Genomic DNA, 22352 nt, shown 5'->3' on the forward strand with positions numbered 1-22352 from the left:
GGGCTTGATCCTCAGCACTAACCAGCGCCATTTTCTCCACAGAGGCTGCATGCTGAACGCTGGCTCCCTGGTCTCTCCCCTGCTGAACTTCACAGGCTGGAAAAAAGAGGAGGGGGGCACATTGGCGACGCAGTGAGTGGGAATTGGAATATTATTATAAAAAAAAAAAAAAAGCGCTATCTGGTCATATTTTTCCACAGTGTTATTAAGCGCTGGGTGTGTGCTGGCATACTCTCTCTCTGTCTCTCCTAAGGGCCTGGTTGGGGTTTTGTCCCCTTGAGGTTAATCCCTGTGTGTGGGGTGTCGGTACGTTGTGTCGACATGTCTGAAGCGGAAGGCTTCTCCAAGGAGGAGGTGGAGCAAATGAGTGGTGTGTCCCCGTCGGTTGTGCCGACTCCGGAATGGATGGACATGTGGCATATGTTGAATGCAAGTGTGGCATCTTTACATAAAAGGCTTGATAAGGCTGACTTAGGGGGGACATCAGGGGGTCAATCCTCGGATTGGACCGACTCACAGGGCCCGTCGGGGTCTCAAAAGCGTCCCTTAACACAAGACACTACTACCGACACAGATTCTGATTCCAGTGTCGACTATGACGAAGTAAAATTGCACCCTAGGGTGACTAAAACCATTTAGTGTATGATTGTGGCAATAAGGGATGTGTTGCATATTGAGGATGAACCCTCGGTCCCCGACACAAGGGTACACATGTTTAAGGAAAAGAAAAAGATTATTAATTTTCCCACATCTCATGAATTAAATGATTTCTTTGGAAAAGCTTGGGAGACTCCGGAAAAGAGACCGCAGATCCCCAAAAGAATTTATATGGCATACCCCTTCCCTAAGCAGGACAGGGAGATTTGGGAATCACCCCCCGCTGTGGACAAGGCCCTGACGCGCTTGTCCAAGAAAGTGGCGCTACCGTCTCCTGACACAGCGGCCCTTAAGGACCCTGCAGATCGCAGGCAAGAAACTACCTTAAAGTGTATTTATTCTCATACGGGTGCTGTGCTAAGACCGACAATTGCGTCGGCATGGGTGTGTAGCGCAATTGCAGCTTGGACAGATGAGCTGACAGATCAATTTGATAATATGGATAAGGATACTATATTCTTAACTCTAGCCCATATTAAAGACGCAGTCTTATTTATGAGGGATGCTCAAAGGGACATTGGACTGCTAGCTTCTAGGGCCAATGCCATGTCTATCTCGGCGAGAAGATCCTTATGGACTCGCCAATGGACGGGTGATGCGGATTCAAAAAAACATATGGAAGTACTACCCTATAAGGGTGAGGTATTGTTTGGGGATGGGCTGACGGACCTGGTTTCCACAACTACAGCAGGTCCAAATTTTTTACCATATATTCCCCAACAGCAAAAGAAAGTAACACCCTATCCGATGCAATCCTTTCGGTCGCACAAGTCCAGAAGAGGTCGGGGATCCTCTTTCCTCGCCAGAGGTAAGGGCAGAGGCAAAAGAGCACCTGCTTCGGCAGGTGCCCAGGACCAAAAGTCCTCCCCGGCTGCTCCAAAAACCCACAGCATGACGCTGGGGCTCCCCTGAGGGAGACCGCACCGGTGGGGGCACGTCTTCGACTTTTCAGTCAGACCTGGGTCAGATCAGACCTGAATCCCTGGGTGTTGGAAATAGTTTCCCAGGGGTACAAACTGGAATTCGAGGAGGTGCCCCCGCGCCGATTTTTGAAATCGGCCCTACCAGCTTCCACATCGGAAAGGGATGTAGTGTTAGCTGCAATTCAAACGCTGTCTATACAGCAAGTGATAATCAAGGTTCCCCTGCACCAGCAGGGAAGAGGTTACTACTCAACCCTATTTGTGGTCCCGGAACCGGACGGTTCGGTCAGACCTATTTTGAATCTGAAATCCCTAAACCTGTACATAAAAAGATTCAAATTCAAAATGGAATCACTCAGAGCGATAATAGCCAACATGGAGGAGGGATTTATGGTGTCTCTGGACATAAAGGATGCGTACCTGCATGTCCCCATATATGCCCCCCATCAGGAATACCTGAGATTCGCTGTACAGGATTGTCATTACTAATTTCAGACGTTGCCGTTTGGACTTTCCACGGCCCCGAGGATTTTCACCAAGATAATGGCGGAAATGATGGTGGTCCTGCGCAAGCATGGAGTCACAATTAACCCATACTTGGACGATCTCCTGATAAAAGCGAGATCACGGGAGAAATTGCTGAGCAGTGTGGCGCTCTCTCTGAGAGTGCTCCAGCAACACGGTTGGATTTTAAATCTACCGAAGTCACAGTTGATTCCGACAACTCGACTACCGTTCCTAGGTATGATACTGGATACGGAACAAATGAAGGTCTTCCTCCCAATAGAGAAAGCCCAGGACATCCAGAACATGGTCAGAGACCTGCTAAAACCGAAAAGGGTGTCAGTTCACCAATGCACTCGAGTTCTGGGAAAAATGGTGGCGGCCTACGAGGCCATTCCCTTCGGAAGGTTCCATGCAAGGACTTTTCAATGGGACCTTCTGGACAAGTGGTCCGGGTCCCATCTGCACTTACATCGGAAAATAACTCTGTCCCCAGGGGCCAGAGTGTCTCTCCTGTGGTGGTAGCAAAGTGCTCACCTGCTGCAGGGTCGCCAATTCGGAATTCAGGACTGGATCCTGGTAACCACGAACGCGAGCCTCCGAGGATGGGGAGCAGTCACCCAAGGAAGACATTTTCAGGGACTATGGTCAGACCAGGAGTCCTGTCTACACATCAATGTGTTGGAACTCAGGGCCATTTACAACGGCCTTCGACAAGCGGAGAGTCTTCTTCGAAACCTACCGGTTCTGATTCAATCAGACAATGTCACAGCAGTGGCTCATGTGAACCGCCAAGGCGGGACAAGAAGCAGAGTCGCGATGGCGGAAGCCACCAGGATTCTTCGCTGGGCGGAAAATCATGTAAGCGCTCTGTCGGCTGTCTTCATTCCGGGAGTGGACAACTGGGAAGCAGACTAACTCAGCAGACACGATGTCCATCCAGGAGAGTGGGGACTTCATCAAGAAGTCTTTGCAGACATAATACGTCTTTGGGGAACTCCTCAAATAGACATGATGGCGTCACGCCTCAACAAAAAGCTTCGGAGGTATTGTGCCAGGTCTCGGGACCCTCAGGCAGTGGCAGTAGACGCTCTGATAACACCGTGGGTGTTCAAATCGGTCTACGTGTTTCCTCCTCTTCCTCTCATCACAAAGGTGTTGAGGATCATAAGGCAAAGAAGAGTACAGACGATACTCGTTGTCCCAGACTGGCCTCGAAGGGCCTGGTACTCAGATCTACAAGAGATGCTCACAGGAGATCCCTGGCCTCTTCCTCTGAGGGAAGACCTGTTGCAACAGGGGCCCTGTGTATTTCAGGACTTACCGCGGTTACGTTTGACGGCATGGCGGTTGAACGCCGAATCCAAGCGAAAAAGGGGATTCCGGAAGAGGTCATCCCTACGTTAATAAAGGCTAGGAAGGAGGTGACGGTTAAGCATCATCACCGTATCTGGCGAACGTATGTGTCTTGGTGTGAGACCAAGAATGCACCTACGGAAGATTTTCATCTGGGTCGTTTTCTCCACTTCCTACAGACAGGAGTGGATATGGGCCTGAAATTAGGCTCTGTTAAGGTTCAGATTTCGGCCCTCTCGATTTTCTTTCAGAAGGAATTGGCTTCTCTTCCAGAAGTCCAGGGAGTGCTACACATCCAGCCTCCTTTTGTGCCTCCAGTGGCACCGTGGGACCTCAACGTGGTGTTGCAGTTCCTAAAATCACACTGGTTTAAACCCCTTAACAAGGTTGAGTTGAAATTTCTTACTTGGAAGGTGGTCATGTTGTTGGCCTTGGCATCAGCAAGGCGAGTATCAGAATTGGCTGCTTTGTCACACAAAATCCCCTACTTGATTTTTCATGTGGATCGAGCTGAATTGAGGACACGTCCGCAATTTTTGCCTAAGGTGGTTTCTTCATTCCATGTGAATCAACCTATTGTAGTGCCTGTGGCTACAAGTGACCTGGAGGATTCCAGATCCCTGGACGTAGTCAGGGCCTTAAAGATTTATGTAGCCAGGACGGCTAGAATTAGGAAAACAGAGGCTCTGTTTGTCCTGTATGCGGCCAATAAGATTGGCGCTCCTGCTTCGAAGCAGACTATTGCTCGCTGGATCTGTAATACGATTCAGCAGGCTCACTCTACGGCTGGATTGCCGGTACCAAATTCGGTTAAGTTCCATTCCACTAGGAAGGTGGGCTCTTCTTGGGCGGCTGCCCGAGGCGTCTCGGCATTACAATTTTGCCGAGCGGCGACTTGGTCGGGGTCAAACACTTTTGCTAAATTCTACAAGTTTGATACCCTGGCTGATGAGGACCTAGCGTTTGCTCAGTCGGTGCTGCAGAGTCATACGCACTCTCCCGCCCGATTGGATGCTTTGGTATAAACCCCATGGTCCTTATGGAGTCCCCAGCATCCTCTAGGACGTAAGAGAAAATAAGATTTTAAACCTACCGGTAAATCTATTTCTCCTAGTCCGTAGAGGATGCTGGGCGCCTGTCCCAGTGCGGAAACTCTGCAAGACTTGTATATAGTTGTTGCTTACATAAGGGTTATGTTACAGTTGAAATCGGTCTTGGACCGTTACTGTTGTTGTTCATACGGTTAACTGGTTATGTATGATCCAGGTTACATGGTATGATTGGTGTGGGCTGGTATGAATCTTGCCCTTGGATTTCTAAATCCTGCCTTGTATTGTCCATCTCCTCTGGGCACAGTTCTCTAAATGAGGTCTGGAGGAGGGGCATAGAGGGAGGATCTAGTGCACACCCATAGTCAAAGTTCTTTTTAGGTGCCCTATCTCCTGCGGAGCCCGTCTATACCCCATGGTCCTTACGGAGTCCCCAGCATCCTCTACGGACTAGGAGAAATAGATTTACCGGTAGGTTTAAAATCTTATTTTTCCTGCTGCTCTTCAAACAGATTAGAAAGAGAGGTGATCTGTACTAAGGAGGAGACAGATACAGCTCTGTATAGGAAGCATGGTCATAAAACATTTGTGAAATGAGTCCCTATGTATTACCAGGGAATCTTTTTTTTTTCTTTCTGTCTCTATAATATATACTGTAGTTATGTCTTGTCTCGCTTCTCGTTTTCAATCTATAATGACAGAGCCCTATAACAGTCTGAATATACTGTATGTCCTTGAATTGTTATACAGGTTTGCGCTATTCCTTGCAAACCATCACTGTAGAATAAGTTGCCACTTTAATAAAGAAAATAGGAATTTAATAACTACCGGTAATTCCTTTTCTCGTAGTCCGTAGGGGATACTGGGAAACAGTTACTATGTGGTATAGATCGGGTCCATTGGAGCCTGGCACTTTAAGAAATCAATAGTGTGTGCTGGCGCCTCCCCTCTATGCCCCTCCTGCAGACTCAGTCTAGGAAAACTGCCTGAGGAGACAGACAAACTTTGAGAGAAGGATACATACATAAACAGCGGTGAGGCAATGAACCAACACAGAACAACAAAGAGGTAGCAGTGCTACCCAAATCAAAGGATAGCAGCGCCAACCAGAACAAGGAACAGGGACAGCAACAGAAGACCCAACCAAGAAACTTACAACCAGGTAAGCAAGAAAATGAAGCACTGAGGTGGGCGACCAGTATTCCCTACAGCCTACGAGAAAATGAATTACCGGTAGGTATTAAATTCCTATTTTCTCTAACGTCCTAGGGGATTCTGGGAAATGTAGTTACCATGGGGAAGTCCCAAAGCTCCTAGAACAGGTGGGAGAGTGCAGAGTCCCCTGCAAAACCGCCTGACCAAACTGAAGGTCATCACCGGCCAAGATATCGAACCTACAGAACTTCACAAGTAGCAGCTTGGCAAAACTGTAAGGCCGAGCCGCCCCGGGCAGCCACCCAGGAAGAACCCACCGACCTTGTGGAGTGGGCCCGAATAGAAGTCGGCAAAGGCAATGCCGCAGAAGAATAGGCCTGTTGAATAGTCAACCTGAGCCATCGAGCAATGGACTGCTTAGAAGCAGGACATCCAATTTTGGTAGCGTCATAAAGGACAAAAAGCGAGTCAGGCTTCCTGTGACGAGCTGTCCTCTTGACGTAAATCCTCAAAGCCCTGACCACGTCCAAGAACTTAGGAGCAACCAATGTGTCAGACAGTACCGGAACCATTATCGGCTGATTAATGTGAAAAGCAGAAACCACTTTCGGCAAAAACTGTGGGTAAGTCCTGAGCTCCGCCCTATCCTCGTGAAAAATAAAATAAGGGCTCTTACAGTAAAAGGCCCCCAATTCTGACACACGCCTCGCCGAGGCCAAGGCCAGTAACATGACAGTCTTCCAAGTATGATATTTCAAGTCCACCCTGTGTAAAGGTTCAAACCAGTCCGACTGCAGAAAAGTCAGAACCACGTTGAGATCCCACGGAGCTGTGGGAGGGGCAAAGGGCAGTTGGATGCGAAGAACACCCTTCAAGAACGTTTGCACTTCCGGAAGTACAGCCAGCTGTTTCTGGAAGATGATGGAGAGAGCAGAGACCGGTACCTTGATGTAGCCCAAGCGTAGGCCCTTATCTACGCCTGCTTGCAGTAAGAGCAGAAAACGGCCAAGATGAAAATCCACAGTAGAATATTTTCTACCCTCAGACTAAGAAACATATTTCTTCCAGATACGGTGGTAATGTTTAGACGCGACCTCCTTACGGGCTTGGATCATAGTTGAAATAACCCTTGAGGGAAGACCTTTCCTGGCTAGAATCTCCTTTTCAACTTCCAAGCCATCAAACGTAGCCGCAGTAAGTCTAGATAGACGAACGGCCCTCGTCGAAGAAGATCCTTGAGAAGTGGCAGAGGCCAGGGTTCCTCCAGAGACATGGCCAGGAGGTCTGTATACCAGGCCTGCCAAGGCCAATATGGGGCAATCAGAATTGCTTGAACGTTTTCCAGTTTGATTCTTTTTAGAACCCTGGGAATAAGAGGTATTGGAGGAAACAGGTACACGAACTGGAAAGTCCACGGTGCTGTCAGAGCATCCACCGCTGCAGCCTGTGGATCTCTCATTCTGGGACAGTAACAACGGAGCTTCTTGTTGAGACTAGAAGCGATCGGGTCTATCTGTGGACATCCCCACCGGTGAACTAGCTGTTGAAACACCTGAGGATGAAGGCCCCAATGCCCCAGATGGAGGTTGTGCCTGCTGAGGAAGTCCGCTTCCCACTTGTCCATGCCTGGAATGAATATGGCTGAGATGGCCTTTGAGTTGGCTTCCGCCCAGAGGAGTATCCGTGACACCTCTCACATTGCGGCCCTGCTTTTTGTTCCTCCCTGTCGGTTCATGTACGCCACCGCCGTGGCGTTGTCCGACTGTACCTGGTTTCGGAGAGGATAGGAGGCCTGCAGAAGAGCATTGTAAATTGCCCTGAGTTCCAGAACATTGATCGGGAGTGCAGATTCCTCACTCGACCACTTTCCCTGGAACTGAGCCCCCAGGGTCACTGCCCCCCAACCTCGGAGGATGGCATCCGTTGTCAGTAGAGTCCAAGATTGGGTAATGAAACTACGACCCTCCACAAGGTGAGAGACTTGTAGCCACCATAATAGGGAGATCCCTGCGAGGTCTGAGCACTGAGCGGACCATAGCCTGAATTGTCAATGCCTTGTCTATAGGGAGGAACACCTTCTGAGACACCATATCCAGTACCATTCCCAGGAACTGAATCCTTTGTGACGGTTCCAGGTGAGATTTTTGGAAATTTAGGATCCAACCATGTTCTGTAAGAAGGCGAGTTGCCAAGTTGATGCTGTTTAACAGACTCTCCCTGGACACCGCCTTTATCAGGAGATCGTCCAAGTAGGGGACTATGTTTACTCCCAACATGCGGAGTTGCATCATCATCTCCGCCATAACTTTTGTGAATATCCTTGGGGCAGTGGAGAGACCAAAGGGTAAAGCCTGAAACTGAAAGTGGTGGTCCAGAACAGAAATCTCAGATAAGCTTGATGAGGGGGCTATATCAGGATGTGTAGATATACGCATCCTTGACATCCAGGGACAACAAGAATTCCCCTTCCTCCAGGCCAGAGACCACCGCCCTTAGGGATTCCATCTTGAACACACGTAGGTTCAGAGATTTGAGGTTCAAGATCGGCCGTATCGAACCGTCCAGCTTCGGTACCACAAATAGACTGGAATAAAATACCCTGTTGAGCAACACAGGAGGCACTGGAACAATAACCTTTGTATGTAGTATTTTTTGAATGGTGTCTTGTAAGGTAACTCTTGCTACAGGTGAAGCTGGTAAGCTGGACTTGAAGAATCTAGGAGGTAGTGCTTGAAATTCCAATCTGTACCCCTGGGATATGAGGTCCCTCACCCAAGGGCCCCGGCAGGAGTTCACCCACACGTGGACGAAGTGGTGAAAACGAGCACCCACCTGAAAGTCTCCTTGCAGCTGGGGCCAACCTTCACACGGAGGGCTTAGTGGATGAGGATCCGGAGGTTTGGTCCAGAGATCCAGCAGCCGCTGGTTTGCGGGACTTACCTCTATTTCCCCTAGCTGCATTTGAGGCACCTCTGGTTCTGCCTCTAAATCTGGCCGCACGAGAGGACTGCAGAGAGGGCCCAGGATAGGGACGTCTAGAAGGAGGCGCAGCAGACGGCAGATAGGTAGACTTCCCCGCCGTCACTTGAGAAATCCACTTGTTCAGTTCTTCCCCAAACAAGGCATCCCCTGTAAAAGGAAAATTTTCCACGCCTTTCTTGGAATCAGAATCCGCAGACCATATTCGCAGCCACAGAGCCCTGCGAGCTGAGACCGCCATTGCTGTGGCACTGGCATTGATGAGGCCTATTTCTTTGATCGCCTCACTCATAAAATTTGCAGCATCCTGATTATGATGCAGTACAGTCAGGATCTCTTCCTGAGATAGAGTGTCAAACCACTCTGTTATATTATCAGCTCATTTCACCATGGCCCTTGTAATCCAACCGCAAACAATAGTGGGTCTCTGTGCTACGCCCACTGCTGTATAAATTGATGAGTGTAATCTCAATTTTACAGTCAGCCGGGTCTTTGAGATAGAGAGCCCCAGGTACAGGCAGCACAATCTTACGTGACAGCCTGGACACTGAAGTATCCACACATGGGAATTTTTCCCATACTTTCCTATCCTCAGGTGGGAAAAGAAAAGAATGTAGCAACCGTTTTTTTTGTCAGGATTGACCCACGCCTCTTTAAAGAGTGAGTTTAATTCCTTGGATATAGGGAAGGTGGCAGAAGATTTTGGTTTTTGATTAAAAAACAATTCTTCATCAGGTTCAGTCTCCTTATCCGGTATGTTGAGGACTTCCCTAATAGAATAGATTAGAGCATCCACACCCTGAGACAGAGTATTATCACCCTCCATATCCACCTCCCCTTCATCCATATCTGTCATGTCATTATCAGAGTCAGATTGGAGCACATGTGGTAGTGTGCGTTTATGGGAGACCAGCAGGGGGGGCTGAGTAGCCTGCCTGTGGTCAGCAGCCTTGATCAAAAAAATCATCCACAGATTTTTTAAGGGTCTGTCTTTCCTGTCTGGCAGTAACCAACTCTGTATTTATATTATTAATCATTCCTTTAAATGTTTCTAACCACTCTGGTTCCTGATCGCTACTACCCTGTAAAGGTAGAGAACACTGGGTACATAGGAGAGATCCCCCTGGTGAAGGGGAAAACTTAAGTGTTGCATGAGGGACACACAGCCTTCTTCCCAGACATTTTGATTTAGCTGAAACACACAGATTTCAGTGAAATAACACAGTTCAGTGAAAACACAGGAGAGTGAAATAACACAGTAAACCCCAGAAAGCCTGAATGGAGTGACACAGGGAGGAATGAAACCAGCATACAATTACAGCACCTCAGTGAAAGCAGTGCTCTGCTGGGTACAATTCCAGAGCCTTAGTAAGACAAAATTTGTAAAATAGCCTAAATGCTCCCCCCTTCTCTATAAAACCCCCTGGTAACAGTACAATTGGTGATTCAGTAGGTTTTGTGGAGGAGCAGCGCTTGCATGCAGTCAGCAGCAGTAGGAAATGGCGCCGTTCAGCTGCTGGTCCCGCTCTCTGGGAAGCCCCGCCCCCTCACTGGCGCGGGGTCCCTCTGTGTTTATATTGGCTTTAAACAGTGTAAAAAGGAGTTTACAAACCCCTTTATGTCAGCGCCAATGTGGGTGTCTCAGTTGGCACCTCAGCCCGTAGCCAGGTGTCCGCCGCCAGTTTCACCGGGGACCCGCTAACAGGGACCCCGGTGTCTGTACTCACTGCACAGCATCTTCGGCATATGTCAGATGTGGCGGCATGCTGCCAGCGTGTGCGCACACCCTGGGGGCATGTGAAACAGCGCCTCAGGAGCTTATTGTCCAGTCAATGGGGATACGAACCATTAACCCTATAGGAGGTTGGTACAGTCCCCTCCAAGTCCCACGATGTAGGCAACTGGTGCCATCCAGTGCTGCCTGAAAAAAACAAACTAACATAAATCTCTGAAGAAAACTCTCTGGAGCTCCAGAGAATGCACCCGGCTCCTTGGGCACATTTTTCTAAACTGAGTCTGCAGGAGGGGCATAGAGGGGAGGAGACAGCACACACCACTAATTTCTTAAAGTGCGAGGCTCCAATGGACCCGAACCATACCACATGGTAACTACGTTTCCCAGTATCCTCTAGGACGTTAGAGAAACAATAATTCGTAACACTTTATTTTGCTGGGTATTTGTTGTTTTATATTGCTAGTTTCTACACATACATTATTGTAATGATCACTGTAGGCGGTACTGGTATTGATTAATATGGATATTTTTTCTAAATTGATGATATGATATATAATCCTGTTTTGGCTTATTGCATAACTGTAATAATAAATAATAAAATTACACATATATTCCACCAGAAATTTACAGTGTGCACAGACAAAGGGTTATTTAGCCATATTGCGCCTATAGCAACCTGTCTTTATCTAATTCCACATTTATATTCTGAAATACATACATACTTTATAGTTCCAAAATTCATATTGATATAATAGTAGACTATAGATATTTTACTACACAGATATTGACTATGTATTAATATAATTTAATGAATTGTGGACACCTAATTCTATGTTAAAGTAAATGGTTTTCCATTGAATGCTGTTTTAGTCAGTGTTATGCACCTGGGAACAGGTATGGACTATTACCAGCCTATCATAATGAGGAGTAGGGTATATAAAGCCTATCCGTAATTACAGCAGCACAACTTGATAAAGGAGATTTGTCTCTGAGCGCGTTGATGCTGCTGGTGGGAGCGTGCAGATGGAAGCACTTACGGACCATAAGCCTGAGGTGTATGAGGAATGACACCTGCAGCTGTCGAAATCGATAGCTGCAGGTGTTGGAGCGGTCAGTGCTAACATCCGTTCATACATTGCCCACAATATCGGCGTGCTATCTTGTACATAGCAGCGCCAATATAGACAGGCACACATCTCCTCATACATACATACGTAATGGAGCGGATACTGCTTCTCCCTCATAACGACATTTCTTACATCAACCCATATGTGCTTACATTGTTTATTTTGTACAGGAAAACCACTTAAATAAGCTCAAAATCCCCAAATGCTAAATTATACAAACAAGTACTGATGTGCAGAATGCATGAGCTTTGTAGAAAAATACCTATCTCTGTGTGTGTGTTACAGCTCCATGAATGAATATTGCTGTGGTATGAGGCTGGCTAGGATAGCCTCCATATTAGACTTTATTTCTACACACTTAAACATGACAATGTAGATCACCTGAGTGTCTATACAATATATAAATATACAGTACCTGTGTATTCTGATGTGTGTCTGTAGTGAGCTTTTAGCAGTGAACGATTTTCCACAGATCTCACATGTAAATGGTCTTTCACCTGAATGAATTAATGTATGAATGAATACAGACTATTTGTTAGCAAAAAAGATAGTAGTGACATGAGAATGCACAACGTAATAATTTATAATCTCTTATAATGCATTTCAGGGACCATTATTATTAGAATATATATATATATATATATATATATATATATATATATATACACACACACACACACATCTATATATATTTTATATTCACTCTTTTTTCCCAATGTATTTGTGGCGCACAGATGACAAAGGGAAAGCAACTCTTGCAAACAGTATTTATCAAAAGTACCTCTATACTTCACACACTGTACTTTAATGAACTGGACATGACATGACTAATGACATGACTGACAGAAGAACCATCAGCTGGAACGTGTACCTGTATGAGATCTTAGATGTTTCTTTAACTGTGCAGCATCCATGAACTTTCGTTGGCAGACATTGCACTCTGGTAACCTACCACCTTACATTAATAAATAAAAGACACAAGTAGTTAAGAAAGATCCTGATGAATACTGCAATTCTTGGTATTAAAACTAATAGTCGTTCACCAATATTTTGAGCATGAGATATAAGCTCTGCTGTAAGTGATGAGACACATTAAATGTGGAGATCGGACTACCTACACTGTCCCTATATAAATCTCCTGCCGTCTTCTCTCTATAATGCTCTCGAATTGTGGAGATACTAAATAGTGATAAGGGTGAAAGAGTCTGGGTTTGATTCGGAGGTGGGAATAAAGCAAAAAAGAGCAAGTAACTACACCCGAACAAGGGGTGCAAATAAATGTATTTTTTTGAATGCAGGATAAATACTGGCTGTTTTTGCATGTAGCCCACAAATGATAGACAGCTTCTTTTTTTTTTTACACTGTAATTTAGATTTCAGTTTACACACACCCATCTCAAAACTAAATCTCTCTGCACATGTTACATCTGCCCCCCTCTAGTGCAGCATGATTTGTCCAGGTGCACAGTTAGTGTTCTTTTTTGCTGTACTCCCACCTCATAATCAGGACCCCTGGGTGCTCATCTCCCAACTTTCTCTACATACGCGTGTTCTAAACAATACACGGTACTATGAGTTTAAAACGAGTTTTATGGTAAGAACTTACCTTTGTTAAAACTCTTTCTGCGAGGTACACTGGGCTCCACAAGGATAGACATAGGGGTGTAGAGTAGGATCTTGATCCGAGGCACCAACAGGCTGAAAAGCTTTGACTGTTCCCAGAATGCATAGAGCCGTCTCCTCTATAACCCCGCCTCCCTGTACAGGAGCTCAGTTTTTAGTTAACCAGCCCAATGCAGTAGCAGGAAAAGAGACGACAACAGTAAGTAGCCACATACACCACATTCTCACGACAGGAGAAGTGTCAGCGGCTAATGCCATACCAACCCAAAGAAGCTAAGTGCGTCAGGGTGGGCGCCTTGTGGAGCCCAGTGTACCTCGCAGAAAGGGTTTTAACAAAGGTAAGTTCTTACCATAAAACTAATTTTCTGCTGCGGGGTACACTGGGCTCCACAAGGATAGACATAGGGGATGTCCTAAAGCAGTTCCTTATGGGAGGGGACGCACTGTAGCGGGCACAAGAACCCTGCGTCCAAAGGAAGCATCCTGGGAAGCGGCAGTATCGAAGGCATAGAACCTTATGAACGTGTTCACAGAGGACCACGTAGCCGCCTTGCACAATTGTTCAAGGGTCGCACCATGGCGGGCCGCCCAAGAAGGTCCCACAGACCGAGTAGAATGGGCCGTAATGTGAGCAGAAGCCGAGAGGCCAGCCCTCACATAAGCATGTGCAATCACCATTCTAATCCATCTGGCCAAAGTTTGCTTATGAGCAGGCCAGCCCCGTTTGTGAAATCCAAACAGCACAAAGAGAGAATCAGATTTCCTAATAGAAGCAGTTCTCTTCACATAGATACGGAGAGCCCGTACCACATCCAAACACCGCTCTTTGGAAGACAGATCAGGAGAAACAAGTGCCGGAACCACAATCTCCTGGTTAAGGTGGAACGAAGAAACCACCTTAGGTAAATATCCGGGACGAGTCCTAAGAACCGCCCGGTCACGGTGAAAAATCAGATATGGGGAACTACAGGACAAAGCACCCAAATCCGACACTCTTCTAACTGAGGCAATAGCCAGCAGAAACACCACCTTAAGGGAAAGCCACTTAAGATCAGCTGAACCAAGAGGTTCAAACGGAGACTCTTGTAACGCCTCCAAAACCACCGACAAGTCCCAAGGAGCCACAGGCGGGACATAGGGAGGTTGGATACGCAACACACCCTGAGTAAAGGTATGCACATCAGGTAAGGTTGCAATTTTTCTCTGAAACCACACTGACCAGGCAGATATTTGAACCTTGAGGGAGGCCAGACGCAGGCCTAAGTCCAGGCCCTGCTGAAGAAAAGCCAACAACTTGGCTATACTAAACTTGGAAGCGTCATAATCGTGAGATGCGCACCAAACAAAGTAAGAATGCCAGACCCTATAGTAAATCCGAGCCGAAGGCTGTTTCCGGGCCCGCAACATAGTTTGAATGACCGCCTCAGAAAACCCTTTAGCCCTTAAGACGGAAGCTTCAAGAGCCACGCCGTCAAAGACAGCCGGGCTAGGTCCTGGTAGACACAGGGGCCCTGAACGAGGAGGTCTGGGCATTGTGGAAGTAGAATTAAACGCTCTGACGATAGGCCTTGCAGGTCTGAGAACCAGTGGCGTCTGGGCCACGCTGGAGCTATGAGAAGCAGAATTACTTTTTCTTGCTTGAACTTCCGAATTACCCTGGGCAGGAGTGACACCGGAGGGAACACGTACGGCAGCCGAAACCTCCACGGCACCGCCAGCGCATCCACGAATGCTGCTTGAGGATCCCTTGTCCTTGCTCCGAAGACCGGAACCTTGTGATTGTGTCAAGACGCCATCAGATCTACGTCTGGAAGACCCCACTTTCCCACTAGGAGTTGAAACACTTCTGGATCGAGGCCCCACTCGCCAGCATGTACGTCCTGACGACTGAGAAAGTCCGCTTCCCAATTCAGGACTCCCAAATTAATATTGCCGATATGGCCGGTAGATGGCGTTCCGCCCAATGTAGAATCCGTGAGACTTCCTTCATTGCCAAATGGCTTCGAGTGCCGCCTTGATGATTTATGTAAGCCACTGTGGTGGCATTGTCCGACTGCACTTGAACAGGACGGTTCTGAATTAAATGCTGGGCTAGGTTTAATGCATTGTAGACCGCCCGCAATTCCAGAATGTTGATCGAGAGGAGGGACTCCTCCTTGGTCCACCGACCCTGAAGGGAGTGTTGCTCCAGCACCGCGCCCCAACCTCTTTGACTGGCATCTGTCGTCAACAGGACCCAGTTGGATATCCAGAAGGGACGGCCCCTGCACAATTGTTGGTCCTGGAGCCACCAGAGCAGCGACAGACGGACCTCCGGAGTCAATGAGATCATGTGAGACCTGATCCGGTGAGGCAGGCCGTCCCACTTGGCTAGAATTAGCTTCTGGAGGGGGCGAGAATGGAATTGAGCATACTCCACCATGTCGAATGCTGAGACCATGAGGCCCAGCACCTGCATTGCCAAATGTATCGACACTTGCGGACGAGAAAGGAAGCAATGAATTCTGTCCTGAAGCTTCAGGACTTTCTCCTGAGACAAGAACAACCTCTGGTTGTGAGTGTCCAATAGCGCTCCCAGGTGCACCATGCTCTGAGCAGGGACCAGGGAGGATTTCTTCCAGTTGATGAGCCACCCGTGGGCTTGTAGAAACCGGACCGTCATATCCAGATGACGTAGGAGAAGTTCTGGGGAATTTGCCAGGATTAACAAGTCGTCCAGATACGGCAGTATCCTGACCCCTTGACGGCGGAGTACCACCGTCATGACTTTGGTGAAGACTCGCGGAGCCGTAGTTAAACCAAAAGGTAACGCCCGAAACTGGTAATGGATGTTGCCAATAGCAAAACTCAGGTATTGTTGATGTGACACTGCTATAGGAATATGCAGGTAAGCATCCTGTATGTCCAAGGAGACCATGTAGTCCCCAGGTTCCAAGGCCAGAACTATAGAGCGAAGGGTTTCAATACGTAACTTGGAAACCTTCACAAACCTGTTCAATGCCTTGAGGTTGAGAATGGGCCGGGAGGGCCCATTCGGTTTCGGGACTAGAAACAGCGGAGAATAGTACCCCCGGCCCCTCTGCGCAAGAGGCACCTGGAGGGTCTGTACCACCGAATGCAGAGTGTTTGCCTTTGTCTGGTCCAACGGGACGTCTGTCCGGCAAAATCGATGAGGGGGGCGGTTTTTGAAGGCTATGGCGTAACCTCGTGACGACTTCCCGTACCCAGGCATCTGAAGTGGTCTTCAACCATTCTTGGGTATACCCTAGAAGCCGGCCCCCCACCCTGAGATCCCCCAGGGGGAGGCCCGCCCCGTCATGCAGCAGGCTTATCGGTCTTGGAAGCTGGCTGACGGGCCGCCCAGGCTCTTTTGGGCTTCGGCTTTACAGGTTTGGAAGTGCGGGCCTGCTTGTTGTACGCCTGACCTTTTGCTTTACCTGAAGGATGAAAGGGGCGAAAGGAAATACCTTTAGTCTTTGACACAGTGGGAACAGTACTTGGCAGACAGGCAGTTTTGGCAGTAGCCAAGTTAGCCACTATCTTATTTAAGTCCTCCCCAAACAGAATATCTCCCTTGAAAGGGAGTACCTCCAAGGTTTTTCTAGAGTCTATATCCACAGACCAGGATCTCAGCCACAATATCCGGCGAGCCAGGACTGATGTAGTAGAGGCCTTGGCTGCTAGGATACCGGCATCAGAAGCCGCCTCTTTAATATAGTGAGAAGCTGTGACAATATATGACAAGCATTGTCTAGCATGGTCAGAAAAGATTTCAGCTTCTAACTCCAAGGCCCATGCTTCAATAGCCTCTGCAGCCCATGTTGCTGCAATAGTGGGCCTTTGTGCAGCACCCGTAAGGGTGTAAATCGCTTTCAGACAACCCTCCACACGTTTATCCGTAGGCTCTTTTAGAGACGTGACGGTCACGGTAGTGACAGGTAGAGCTGAGGAAACCACCATCCTAGCCACATGTGAGTCTACTGGAGGAGGCATTTCCCAAATTTTAGACAGCTCTGGTGCGAGGGGATAGCGAGCCATCATCTTCTTTTGATGCACAAACCTCTTACCCGGGTTTTCCCAAGGCTCCTGACGTATATCCACTAGGTGGTCAGAGTGAGGTAAAAATAGGATTTTGGTACTTACCGATAAATCCTTTACTCCTAGTCCGTAGAGGATGCTGGGGACTCCAAAAGGACCATGGGGTATAGACGGGATCCGCAGGAGCTTGGGCACACTGAAAAGACTTAATCTGGGTGTGAACTGGCTCCTCCCTCTATGCCCCTCCTCCAGAGCTCAGTTATAGGAACTGTGCCCAGGAGAGACGGACATTTCGAGGAAAGATTTTTGTTTAAACTAAGGGCTACCAACATACCAGCCCACACCACAAATATACCGTACAACCAGAGTAACATTAAACCAGATAACAGTATGAATTAACAACAGCAACAAGCTGAAACAAGAAATACACAACCCGTGTATAAACTAATTTAACTAGCAAGAAAACACTGCAAGTAACAGTCCGCACTGGGATGGGCGCCCAGCATCCTCTACGGACTAGGAGAAAAGGATTTATATGTAAGTACCAAAATCCTATTTTCTCTTACGTCCTAGAGGATGCTGGGGACTCCAAAAGGACCATAGGGTTTATACCAAAGCTCCAGAACGGGCAGGAGAGTGCGGACGACTCTGCAGCACCGACTGAGCAAACGCAAGGTCCTCATCAGCCAGGGTATCAAACTTATAGAACTTAGCAAAAGTGTTTGAACCCGACCAAGTAGCTGCTCGGCAAAGCTGTAACGCCGAGACGCCTCGGGCAGCCGCCCAAGATGAGCCCACTTTTCTGGTAGAATGGGCTTTTACTGACTTCGGCACCGGTAGTCCGGCCGAAGAATGAGCCTGCTGAATCGTACTACAAATCCAGCGTGCAATAGTCTGTTTTGAAGCAGGATGACCAATTTTGTTGGAAGCATACAAGAAAAAAAGCGCCTCAGTTTTTCTGGCAACAGCTGTCCTAGTGACGTAGATCTTCAACGCTCTTACAACATCCAGAGATTTTGGAATCGCCACAGCCTCCGTAGCCACCGGGACCACAATAGGTTGGTTAATGTGAAATGAAGAAACCACCTTCGGCAGAAATTGTTGACGAGTCCTCAATTCCGCCTATCCGAATGAAAAATCAAGTACAGGCTCTTATGAGATAAGGCCGCCAACTCTGACACCCGCCTGGCAGACGCCAGCGCCAACAGCATAACTACCTTCGAAGTGAGAAATTTCAAGTCAACCTTAAGCAAAGGTTCAAACCAGGAAGACATGAGAAACCGTAAGACCACATCAAGCTCCCATGGAGCTACAGGAGGCACAAACGGAGGATTGATATGCATTACTCCTTTCACAAAAGTCTGAAACTCTGGGAGGACAGCTAATTCTTTTTGAAAGAAAATAGACAAAGCCGAAATCTGCACTTTGATGGAACCTAATTTCAGGCCTGCGTCTACTCCCGCCTGTAAAAAGTGGAGATAGCGCCCCAAGTGAAAATCTTCCGCAGGAGCCATTTTAGACTCACACCAGGAAACATACTTTCTCCAAATACGGTGATAATGTTTCGCCGTAACCTTCCTAGCCTTAATGAGAGTTGGAATGACCTCCCTGGGGATACCCTTACGAGCTAAGATCTGGCGCTCAACCTCCATGCCGTCCAACGCAGCCGCGGTATGTCTGGGAACACGCATGGACCCTGCAACAACAGGTCCTCTCTTAGAGGAAGCGGCCAAGGATCTTCTACCAGTAATTCCTGAAGATCCGGGTACCAGGCCCTTCTTGGCCAATCTGGAACGACGAGAATCGCCTGAACCCTTGCTCTTCGAATGATCCCCAGTACCTTTGGAATGAGAGGAAGTGGAGGGAACACATACACCGACTGGAACACCCACGGAGACACCAGGGCGTCCACTGCACTGGCTTGGGGGTCCCTTGACCTGGAACAATACCTTGGGAGCTTCTTGTTGAGACGAGACGCCATCATGTCGATCAACGGAATTCCCCAACGTTTTGTCACCTCTGCAAATACCTCTTGGTGAAGAGCCAACTCTCCCGGATGGAGATCGTGTCTGCTGAGGAAATCTGCTTCCCAGTTGTCCACTCCCGGTAGGAAGACTGCTGACAGGGCGCTCACGTGTTGTTCCGCCCAGCGAAGGATTCTTGTGGCCTCCGCCATTGCCGCTCTGCTCCTTGTTCCGCCTTGACGGGTTATATGTGCCACCGCTGTGATGTTGTCTGACTGTACCAGGAAGGCTTCTTGCTTGCAGCAAGCCGTTGTAAATGGCTCTTAACTCGAGAACATTTATGTGGAGACAAGCTTCCTGGAGCGACCATTTCCCTTGGAAGTTCCTTCCTTGGGTGACTGCGCCCCAGCCCCGGAGACTTGCATCTGTTGTCAGAAGTACCCAATCCTGGATACCGAACCGGCGTCCCCCTACGAGGTGAGGACTTTGTAGCCACCACAGGAGAGAAATTCTGGCTCTGGGAGATAGACTTATCTTCTGGTGCATGTGCAGGTGAGACCCGGACCATTTGCTCAGCAAGTCCCACTGAAACACCCGGGCATGAAACCTGCCAAATGGAATGGCTTCGTACGCCGCAACCATTTCCCCCAGAACCCGAGTACAGTGATGGATCAACACTCTCGTCGGCCTCAGAAGTTCCCTGACCATCGTCTGCAGTTCCAGAGCTTTTTCTTCTGGAAGAAAAACTTTCTGTAAATCCGTGTCCAGAATCATGCCCAGAAAAGGCAGCTGAGTGGTCGGAATCAACTGAGATTTTGGCAAATTGAGTACCCAACCGTGCTGTCGCAGAACCGACAGTGACAAATTTACACTTCTCAGCAACCGTTCCTTGGACCTCGCCTTTATCAGGAGATCGTCCAAGTACGGGATAATTGTAACCCCTTGTTTGCGAAGGAGAACCATCATTTCCGCCATGACTTTGGTGAAAATCCTCGGAGCCATGGAAAGCCCAAACGGCAAAGTCTGAAATTGGTAATGAGAATCCTGTATCGCAAACCTGAGGAAAGCCTGATGTGAAGGACATATCGGGACATTTAAGTAGGCATCCTTTATGTCGACTGACGCCATAAAATCCCCCCCCTTCCAGGCTGGCAATTACCGCTCGAAGAGATTCCATCTTGAACTTAAAAACTTTCAAGTATGGATTGAGGGATTTTAGATTTAGAATTGGTCTGACCGAACCGTCCGGTTTCGGCACAACAAAGAGGCTCGAGTAGAACCCCTCCCCCCGTTGGGACGAGGAAACGGCAACAATGACCCTCTGTAGACACAATTTTTGTATCGCTGCCAGCACCACCTCCCTGTCCGGAAGAGCTACTGGTAACGCCGAAATGAAGAACCGGTGAGGGGGTATCTCCCGAAACTCCAGCTTGTATCCCTGAGACACAATCTCTAGGACCCAAGGATCCAGGTCTGATTGAATCCAGACCTGACTGAATATTTGTAGACGGCCCCCCACCGGTCCGGACTCCCCCAGGGAAGCCCCAGCGTCATGCGGTGGACTTGGTAGAAGCAGGGGAGGACTTTTGGTCCTGGGCGCCTGACACTGCAGGTGGTTTCCTTCCCCTTCCTCTACCTATTGAAGCGAGGAAGGACGAACCTTTTCCACGCCTGTATTTATTGTGACGAAAGGACTGCATCTGCTGATGTGGTGCCTTTTTCTGTTGTGTGGGAACATAAGGAAGAAAAGAGAACTTACCCGCAGTCGCGTTCGAGACCAGGTCAGCCAAGCCGTCCCCAAACAAGACAGTACCTTTGAAGGGTAACGCTTCCATAGCCCTCTTGGAGTCGGCATCAGCATTCCATTGATGGATCCACAACGCCCTCCTGGCTGATATCGACATGGCATTGGTTCTTGATCCCAAGAGACAGACATCCCTCGCCGCATCCTTCAGGTAATCTGCAGCGTCCTTGATATAACCAAGAGTCAAAAGAACATTATCTTTATCAAGGGTATCCATATCATTAGCTAAATTCTCAGCCCATTTAGTAATAGCACTACTCACCCATACCGACGCCACAGCAGGTCTGAGCAATGCACCCGAATTAGCGAAAATGGACTTCAGAGACATCTCCAGCTTGCGATCCGCCGGATCTTTGAGAGCTGCCGTGTCAGGAGACGGAAGCGCCACTTTCTTAGACAAGCGAGATAGAGCTTTGTCAACATTTGGAGACGCCTCTCATTTTTCCCTGTCATCAGAGGGGAACGGATATGCCATGTAAATCCTCTTGGGAATCTGCCACCTCTTATCCGGCGACTCCCAAGCCTTTTCACATAGAGTATTCATTTCATGAGAGGGGGGAAACTTCACCTCAGGTTTTTTTCCCTTAAACAAGCAAATCCTTGTTTCCTGTACCGCAGGTTCATCAGAAATGTGTAAAACATCTTTTATAGCCACAATCATGTACTGAATACTCTTAACTAATCGTGGATGTAAAGCAGCCTCAGTGAAATCGACCTCGGAATCAGAGTCCGTGTCGGTATCCGTATCTACCACTTGAGTAAATGGCCGCTTTTGCGACCCAGATGGAGTCTGTACCTGAGACAAAGCCTCTTCCATGGACTTTTTCCACACCTGTGTCTGTGACTCAGACTTATCCAACCTCTTTGATAAAGAAGCTACATTCGAATTTATCGTACTGAGCAATGCGAGTACATCAGGTGTCGGCTGCGTCGACAGTCCCAAATCTAGCCCGCATCCGCTCCCCCAATAACCTCCTCTGGTGAATAACATTCAGCCTCAGACATGCCGACACGTAGTACCGACACAAAGATACACACAGAACGTCCCAGCTAGGTGACAGGCCCACAATGAAGCCCAGATAGAGGACACAGAGGGAGTATGCCAGCTCACACCCCAGCGCGCATATATCCTGACAAAAGATATATGTACCCAGCGTTGCTTAATTTATAATGATAAGAAACACCACACTGCGGCCCCCCCCCCTTCTGAATATCTCCCCTTTACTTGTGAGAGGAATGTGGAGGTCCCGGCAGCGTCTCCTTCAGCCGCGTGTTGAAGGAGAAGATGGCGCCTGTGAGCCGCGGGACGAAGCTCCGCCCCCTTCCCGGCGCGCTTCGGCCCGCCAAATTTGAAAATGAAAAAGATGCCGGCGGGGGTTTAAGAAACGGTGCCGAGGCACCGAAAGCCTTCTGCCGGTCCCCGACCTCAGTAACATGC

General features: G+C 48.3%; 1 protein-coding gene across 4 annotated transcripts in view; it reads right to left on the bottom strand.

The window, feature by feature from the left end:
* The window catches only part of ZBTB24 (zinc finger and BTB domain containing 24), an 84371-nt gene that overhangs the window by 15078 nt on the left and 46941 nt on the right, over positions 1 to 22352 (bottom strand). For all 4 annotated transcript variants that reach the window (XM_063917108.1, XM_063917109.1, XM_063917107.1 and 1 more), the window contains exons 5-6: positions 12357 to 12440; positions 11901 to 11982 (exon numbers count right to left, since the gene is read on the bottom strand). In XM_063917108.1, the coding sequence (XP_063773178.1) occupies positions 11901 to 11982; positions 12357 to 12440 (166 nt within the window). The remainder of the gene's footprint in view (positions 1 to 11900; positions 11983 to 12356; positions 12441 to 22352) is intronic.

Source organism: Pseudophryne corroboree, chromosome 4, assembly GCF_028390025.1.
Source record: "Pseudophryne corroboree isolate aPseCor3 chromosome 4, aPseCor3.hap2, whole genome shotgun sequence".
NCBI classification, from domain to species: Eukaryota; Metazoa; Chordata; class Amphibia; order Anura; family Myobatrachidae; genus Pseudophryne; species Pseudophryne corroboree.